Below are 8,724 nucleotides of genomic sequence, written 5' to 3' on the forward strand. Positions count from 1 at the left end.
TTTTGGAGTCGGTTTGGAGATGGCTTGATGTTGAAGATCCACTCTCAAAAAGGTGGGCGCCAGGAAATGTTCGAGGCGTTGAGGCTTCTAATTGTCACGAGCTCCCATGATCTAAAGTACATCCAATTGCAAGAATACAAAGGTTGACTGTTTGACTTTTAATTTATTTCAATTGACTTTTTAAGACTTCAGTATGTCCCTATTGGAGTTGCCGAAACCATCAACGCAGGCAACGGTAAAGATGATGACGAGGGGCGCCACCACGTAACGATTTCAAGGTCATATCATGTAGGTCTTGGCCTATCAAAGAAAAACTTCATAAGCAAGCATTTGATTGCAAAGAATGCCACTGGTGGACGGCCCCGGCCATATCAGTGCCAGCCCGCCAACAAGCTGTAATACCTTGTGCTAATCGCGACTTTAGTGGGTACATGTCTCCTTCACATTTCAGTAGACGTATCGTGCATCTGCGTACCTGGGGGTGGCAGACATTTCAAAGCGAACTTGGTGACCAAATTTGAGCGTTCAGCTGGTATTAGCAATTGAATGGTTGAACAACTTTTCCGTGTAAACAGCGGAACGGCATACATCATTCTTTAATGAACCGAACGAGAGGACAAATTGATGGGTGGGGCACCTATTAAGCAGCGTGTCAGGCTTTACGCGTCAAAACGCGTCTCTCCCTGGCACCAGAAACCCAGCTCTAGGTAGAGGTAGACAAGACGTTGCCTAGTGCCACACCTACGTTGTCCTACGTCCTTGAACGACACCTCATACTGTCCACATTCTCTCAAATCAACAACCAAGAGGGCTACTACACCAATTGCCAGGATTCCGCATACCTCTCCACCGGCTTCTATAACCTCACCACCCATGTCGGCATAGAGCTATTCATCTCCTCGGCACCCTCAGATACCAAAGGCAGCCCGCGCGGCGAGCCACCTCACAATGCCCAACACAAGCCTTCGACAGCCGCAAAAGGGTTTCCGCCGAGGCGGCAAATCTGCCTATCATGGCAACCGAACGCGGACATTCGCCGCCTCCTCTCGAGCCGAGGGCACATCTGCAGACGAGAGATGGGAGCGCACCAGGCTGGCGCAAACCATTGACGAGAACATGGGCTTCGCCCGCTGCGAAACCGCCAAGCGCAAAGAAGGCTGGCTTGTCAACGTACAGCCCACGGCGATTGAGGACGATAGATTGCCCGCCGGACGAGCTGCCCTCGACTGCTACTTTATCGAGCACGACGGCTCGACTTTCAAGGCAACCGTCGAGTACGACCCATACTTCCTCATCGCTGTAAAGCGCGGCCGCGAATCCGAAGTCGAAGAATGGGCGAAGAGGGTCCCTGGCGGCGGTGTTGTCAAGTCGATGCAGAGAGTGGAAAAGGATGATTTGAGCATGCCCAATCACTTACTAGGGTATCGCCGCACATACATCCAGCTCAACTTCGCCAATGTCAACGACTTGATGGCTGCCAGAAAAGAAATTATGCCCATCGCCGAAAAGAACAAGAAGAATATGAGTGCCATGGACGCATACGCCGAGGTCGCTACGTGAGTACGCTGCAGGTAACATGTGTAGACTTGGCTAACAATTTACGCTTTCAGTGCCAATGGAAACGGCAACTTCGACCTGTTTGACGATGTACAAGCGGACGAACGGCACATGGCAGACTCATACTCAGACGCTAGCGACTACATCGTCGACTTGCGCGAGTATGACGTCCCCTACCATGTACGAGTAATGATAGACTTAGGTATGAATGAGGCGGCGCAACTCGGGTACTCACCGAAGCTTACACTTTGCTAGATATACGAGTTGGAAAGTGGTATTTTGTGAACGTCAAGCACGGCGTAACAAAGATCCTGCCAAATGCCCAGAGATCACTGCCCGCCGAACCCGTCGTGCTCGCATTTGATATCGAAACGACGAAACTTCCTCTCAAATTCCCCGACGCGACAATAGATCAAGTCATGATGATATCATACATGATTGATGGCCAAGGATTCCTCATCACAAACCGCGAAATCATCTCGGAAGACATCGGTGACTTTGACTATACACCGAAACCAGAATATCCTGGCTCGTTCATGATTTTCAACGAACCCGACGAAAAGGCAACGCTGGAGCGCTTCTTTGCTCACGTCAAAGAGGCTCGTCCCACCGTTATTGCAACTTACAACGGTGATTTTTTCGATTGGCCCTTCGTCGAAGCCAGAGCGAGTGTCAACGGCATTGACATGTACCACGAAATCGGCTGGAAGAGAGACAGCGACGAGCAATACAAGTGCAACTACAGTGTCCACATGGACTGCTTCCACTGGGTGAACAGAGACTCGTATCTTCCTCAAGGATCTCGCGGTTTGAAAGCAGTCACCGTTGCGAAGCTCGGCTACGACCCCGACGAACTCGATCCTGAACTCATGACACCATATGCTAGCGAACGGCCGCAGACGCTTGCCGAATACTCAGTTTCAGATGCCGTGGCTACATACTACCTGTACATGAAGTATATTCACCCATTCATCTTCTCTCTTTGCACCATTTTGCCTCTTGGGGGCGACGACACCCTACGGAAAGGAACAGGAACCCTTTGCGAGATGCTTCTCATGGTCCAAGCATATCAGAGAGAAATTGTGCTACCAAACAAACATGTTGCACCAAAAGAAGCCTTTTGGGATGGCCATCTTCTTGACTCGGAAACATATGTCGGAGGTCACGTTGAGAGTATCGAGGCTGGTGTCTTCCGTGCTGATATTCCGGTCGACTTTTCTGTGGACACTGGTGCGGTCGATGAGCTGATCAAGGACATCGACGCCGCGTTAGAATTCGTTATTACTGTTGAGGAAAAGAAGTCTCTCGATGATGTCGAGAACTATGACGAGGTGAAGGCACAAATCCTTGAAAGGCTCAATCTCTTGAAGGAGACGCCCAATCGACACGAGCGGCCGCTCATCTACCATCTTGATGTTGCCTCCATGTATCCCAACATTATGACAACAAATCGTTTACAGCCTGACTCTATGATTACAGAGTCTGACTGTGCGGCATGTGATTTCAACCGACCTGGCAAAACCTGCGACAGACGACTACCTTGGGCATGGCGAGGTGAATACCTACCGGCAAAGCGTAACGAGTACAACATGATCAGAAATGCTCTAGAGAATGAGAAATTCCCCGGCAAATATCCAAATTCACCAATGCGCACATTCGAGGAGCTTCCAGCAGATGAGCGGGCCAATCTAGTCAGAAAACGACTGCAACTCTACTCGCAGAAGGTTTACCACAAGATTCACGATTCTACAACCATCGTTCGAGAGGCCATCATTTGTCAGAGAGAAAACCCGTTTTACATCAACACCGTCCGTGATTTCCGTGATCGACGATACGACTACAAAGGCAAGGCAAAGGTGTGGAAAGGGAAGACCGATTCGTTAAAGTCCTCTGGGGCGTTAGCGAGCGAAGTCGATGCAGCAAAGAAGATGATCATTCTTTACGACTCGCTGCAGCTTGCGCACAAGGTTATTCTGAACTCATTTTATGGCTATGTCATGAGAAAAGGTTCTCGCTGGTACTCGATGGAAATGGCTGGTGTTACCTGTTTGACTGGAGCCACCATCATTCAACTCGCTAGACAACTGGTTGAGAGACTTGGACGACCGCTGGAGCTGGATACCGATGGTATTTGGTGCATGCTTCCCGCTACGTTCCCCGAAAACTTTGCTTTCAAGCTCAAGAATGGCAAGAAACTCAACATTTCCTACCCTTGTGTCATGTTGAATCATCTGGTCCACGACAAATTCACAAATCACCAATACCAGACACTTACGGATCAAAAGACATTCAAGTACGAGACTCACAGCGACAACTCCATCTTTTTCGAAGTCGATGGTCCTTACAGGGCTATGATTCTGCCTACCTCAAAGGAGGAGGATAAAAACTTGAAGAAGCGATATGCCGTCTTCAACGATGACGGTAGTCTAGCTGAACTGAAGGGATTCGAGGTCAAGAGACGTGGTGAGCTAAAGCTTATCAAGATCTTTCAGCAACAAATCTTCAAGTTTTTTCTTGAAGGTGAGGATCTGGCCCAGTGCTACGCAGCAGTGGCAAAGGTGGCCAACAGGTGGTTGGACGTTTTACATAGCAAAGGAGCGACTTTGGCCGACGAAGAGTTGATGGAGCTGATTTCTGAAAATCGAAGCATGTCAAAAACATTGGAGGAGTATGGAAGTCAAAAGTCGACGAGTATTACCACCGCGAAGCGTTTAGCCGATTTCTTGGGAGAGCAGATGGTCAAAGACAAGGGACTGAACTGCAAGTTCATCATCTGCGCTCGCCCCAGAAACGCTCCTGTCACTGAAAGAGCTGTTCCTGTTGCCATCTTCTCTGCCGAAGAATCCATCAAACGCACGTATTTAAAGAAGTGGCTGAAGGAAGAACCCGCTGATACCGATCCCCGTGCACTCTTGGACTGGGATTATTATCTTGAGCGACTCGGCTCCGTCATCCAGAAGCTTATAACAATTCCGGCAGCGCTACAGAAAGTCCGCAATCCTGTTCCGCGTGTGGCTCATCCCGACTGGCTCCAGCGACGAATCAACATCAAGGAGGACAAGATGAAGCAAAAGAAGCTCACTGATCTGTTTCATAAGGAGCCTCTGGGTGACATTACTAACCTGAGTAGCGCCCGCATGGACGACATGGAAGACTACGGTGCTAAGCTGTTGAAGCCAAAGCCAATCAATGCAGCGATTGCCTCGTCACAGCCAGCCCCTATTTCACAGAAGCGCAAATCGCCAGAGCCTGTTGAGACTGCTGATCCAATGGCAGCCCTCCCCAAGGCTATGCCCAGCCCGTCCGAGGACTACGTGAGCTTTCTCGAGTACCAGAAAAAGAAGTGGAAGCTTCAAAAGCAGGCTCGCGTTCGTCGCCGCCAACTCTTTGGTGAAAGGAGAGGCCATGCCGGAAGCAACATTCAGCAAACTTTCATGAAGCAAGCACACTTGACCTTCATGAACACATGGCAGTTGCTTCAGCTGCGCTTAACAGACACTCCCGGAATTGTGACGGCATTTGTTCTCATCGATGCCAGAATTCACACTCTCAAGATCCGCGTTCCACGACAAATATTCATTAACCTGCGCGGTAAGAAGCTACCCGACATTGAGATTGAGGGCTGCGAGGTTGAGCAAGCCAACTACACCTTGCCCAATGGCCATCCATCCAGCTATCTGTTCAGACTCTTGGTCTCTGAGGAAACATATTACAACGAGGCAACAAAGTTCTCTTCCCTCTTCCACCACCCAAGCGTTGAGGGTGTCTATGAGAAGCAGGTCCCCCTCAATGTCCGCGCTGTGCTTCGCCTTGGAAACCTGTGCACGATTGATGAGCAGCAAAACGCCGTGCTGGGTAAAGGTCTTGAGCATGGCTTTGATCTCGGTAGCCTTAAGCGACCTACCAAAACAAGAACATACCTCGACTCGTCGCCGTTGGCCTATATTTACATTTCTCATATTACTGCCGGCGATCGCCAGATCTTTGGCATCTTTTCGACCACTTCGGACAAGGCCAACATTATCATTTTGCACAAAAATCGCGACTCTGGCCAAGACTTGCCCAACATCACACGCATGTATTCTGAAATGTTGTCGAAGCGAGCGGAAGAGGCTGCTGGCACAAATTGGCAAGATTGCTTCACATACAAAGAGAAAGTGACTTTCAAGATTACACAGATGACTACGAGACGCAAGGCTCATCTCGAGATTGGAGATGTCGTTAAGCAGATGCGCAAGGAGGAACATCGCCCGCAGATGCTGGTCATTCAGTCCTTGCAACGCAACTTATTGATCAACGACGTTCCTGTCCTGGGAGAGTTTCCCATCCTGCCGCTCAAGTACGATGTGTCAGACAGTTCTCTGCCTCCACTAGGCTGGCAAACTGTCGTCGCCAGACGTCTACTGGGACACTACCTTGGTCTTGGCTCGTGGATTTTGCATCTCACGGCACTCGCTCGCTATGGCGACGTACCGCTGTGCAACTTGGAGCGGGATGATCCTCGTTACTTGATTGACATTGCCTACGCCAGGCGTCTGCAGGCGAACAAGATCGTGCTGTGGTGGTCGCCCGGGTCTCGTCCCGACCATGCTGGCCACGAGAAGGATGACCTTCTCAGCCCTCTTGATGTTGTCAAGATGGCGAATGTTAACAATCCCGGCACCTACTCGTCTGTCTGTATCGATTTGGATGTTCGTAACCTCGCGATTAACACCATATTGACGTCGTCCTTGGTAAATGAGCTTGAGGGTGCTGAATCAGTAGCATTCAACCCTTCCGCAGATGATCCAAACAGCTTCGTGCCGGACAACGCATTTTCCCACTCAGCTGTCTTGGTTCTGCGCGAGATGGTGAAGGCCTGGTGGGCCGAAGCCTGCCGGGGAAGTACCATGGCAGATGTTATGGTACAACACCTGGTTCGCTGGGTCGAGAATCCCGATTCGTTCATGTACGACCGTAGTCTCCATTACTACGTACAGATGATGTCGAGAAAGGCATTCCAGCAGCTCATGGGCGACTTCCGCCGCGTTGGCTCCCAGGTTGTGTTTGCCAATGCAAATCGACTCATTCTGCAGACAACCAAAGCCGAAGTTGGAAATGCTTTCGCCTACAGTCAATACATTATCAAGTCGATCAAGAGCAAACCACTTTTCCACTTTATCGATCTGGAGATCAAAGAGTACTGGGACTACTTGGTCTGGTACGACGAGTTCAACTATGGAGGCAAGGCATGTCAAGAGGTTGTGGAGGCCGATGAGCAGCCTTTGGAGACGATCATGCACTGGCAAATGGCATCATTCTTGCCAAAGCGCCTGGAACCCACCTTTCAAACCTGGGTCGTTGAGTTTATTCAACTCATGCACGGGCTGAAGCGCCAAGCAACAAATGGCCCAGACTCGACGCCTCGACTCACACAGCTGCCTGTCCGCAACATTGAAAACGAAGACAGCCAGATCATTCTCGGAAGCAACTACGAAAAACCGCTAAAGAAGGTCATCACGAAGTTGATAGCTCAGCAGAAGCGTGAGCTGCTGCATCCAGAGCTTGCCGGAGACTACTCGTTCCCTGACCTACCGGGCTCTCACTTGCGTCCGCGCAACGCAATCCTTGAACTCGTCAAATCACTCATGCAGATCCTCTCTCTCGACAAGAATATCACCCTGGAAGCACGACTGTTGCGCAAAGAGCTCCTCGCGCTCTTCGAGGTGCGAGAGTTCTCTAAGGAAGGCACCTTTGCGAATCCGTCCGAGAGCTTGAAGCTGTCGCAGTTCTCGTGCGACAGCTGCACCATGGCGCGCGAGCTGGACTTTTGCCGCGATGAGGAGCTTCTCAGCGCGGGCGGTGCCGCCAACGGAGCAGGCTGGCACTGCCCCTTCTGCGGTGCCGAGTACGACCGGGTGACGATTGAGGAGCGGCTGCTGGCCATGGTGGAGGGCTGGACGGTCGAGTGGGCGACACAAGATCTCAAGTGCGTGCGCTGCGGTGCGCTGAGGCAGAATGATTTCATGGAGCGCTGCACTTGCAGCGGTGAATGGAAGGAGACGGTGTCGAGGCAGGAGATTGCGCGCAAACTTGCCGTTATTCGGCGTGTGGCCAAGTATTACGACCTTAGGATGCTCTCGGATGTTGCCAGTCGCTTCAGCGAGGGTATGTAAAAGATCAAAGATGATGACGTGACGAGGTTCATGCTGGCGTTTTTTTTTTTGAAATAATGGGCAACTGGGAACGGACGGGGATTGACGGTGGCAACCAAAGTATTATCGAGGGCTTCTCAGGCGTTGTGATGTTTTGGTTAGAGAGAACAAGTCACATTGCATTGGTCATGTATTATTCTTGTCCAGCATTTTATACATGTAGCTGAATAAAAACGTGCATACAAACAAAAACTCCGAGGGTAGCAAAATGCAACAAACACCGAATAGAAAACCTACAGCTTCGTAAAATGCGATGAAATATATTTTTCCCTCACTGCCCTCCACCGTTTCACTCCTCCTCCTCCTCCTCCTCGGCAAGGCTGCTCCTCGTGTGCTCCAATACCGTCCTGATGGCCTCGTCGAGCCCCTCGACAGCCAGGCACTCATCGATCCAGGCCTCGGTCCTGCGCACCAGCGCGGCGCGGTCCGTCGTCGCCGCGAGCTGCGACGCCAGCCGCGACAGCGACTCGCGCAGGCCGCGCGGGAACTCGGCCGTGCGGGCGTGCGACGCGGGCGCGCGCGACCGGAAGGGCCCGAGCATGAGGAAGAAGCGCTCGGCGACAGCGGGCGCGAAGAACGCCTGCTTGCGCGCGACGTCGAATATGGCGACGGGGATGGCGCCGTCGAGCGCCGGGTTGCCCTTGGCGGCGAGGCGCTGCGCGGCGTCGTCGTCGATGACCTTGGCCTGCGCCCTGGTCGGCTCCGGCAGGATGACGCCGTCCTCGTCCTCATCCTCCGCATCGCTGTCATCTATCCGCAGCTCCTCGTCGTCGTCCGTCCGGCGCTCCGTCGCGCCCTTGCCCTTGCCCTTCTTGTCCTCCATCCTCGCCAGCCACTCCATCTCGCAGCGCGCGTACTCGATCCAGAGCCGATCATCGGCGGTGCAGAAGCGGCATCCGCGCATGAAGTAGGCGCGCGCGGCCGGCATGTCGCCGACGTGCGCGGCGCGGCGGCCGGCGGCGGCCCAGAGCTC

General features: G+C 52.1%; 2 protein-coding genes across 2 annotated transcripts in view; one reads left to right on the top strand and one right to left on the bottom strand.

Annotated features, from left to right (window-relative positions):
* Positions 1–948: 948 nt before the first annotated feature.
* ISF_07659 (DNA polymerase epsilon) lies at positions 949–7,712 on the top strand (the record flags this gene model as incomplete). Its single annotated transcript, XM_018851262.1, has 3 exons — positions 949–1,556; positions 1,611–1,759; positions 1,813–7,712. The coding sequence occupies 3 exons, from the start codon at positions 949–951 to the stop codon at positions 7,710–7,712; spliced, it is 6,657 nt and encodes a 2,218-aa protein (XP_018701572.1).
* A 328-nt stretch (positions 7,713–8,040) lies between these two features.
* The window catches only part of ISF_07660 (rRNA processing protein Utp6), a gene marked incomplete at both ends in the record, with an annotated part of 1,210 nt that continues 526 nt past the window's right edge, over positions 8,041–8,724 (bottom strand). Inside the window, one exon of the mRNA XM_018851263.1 lies at positions 8,041–8,721. Coding sequence (XP_018701573.1) covers positions 8,041–8,721 — 681 coding nt within the window. The remainder of the gene's footprint in view (positions 8,722–8,724) is intronic.

The sequence above is a fragment of the Cordyceps fumosorosea genome, assembly GCF_001636725.1.
Source record: "Cordyceps fumosorosea ARSEF 2679 chromosome Unknown scaffold_23, whole genome shotgun sequence".
In the NCBI taxonomy this organism is placed as follows: Eukaryota; Fungi; Ascomycota; class Sordariomycetes; order Hypocreales; family Cordycipitaceae; genus Cordyceps; species Cordyceps fumosorosea.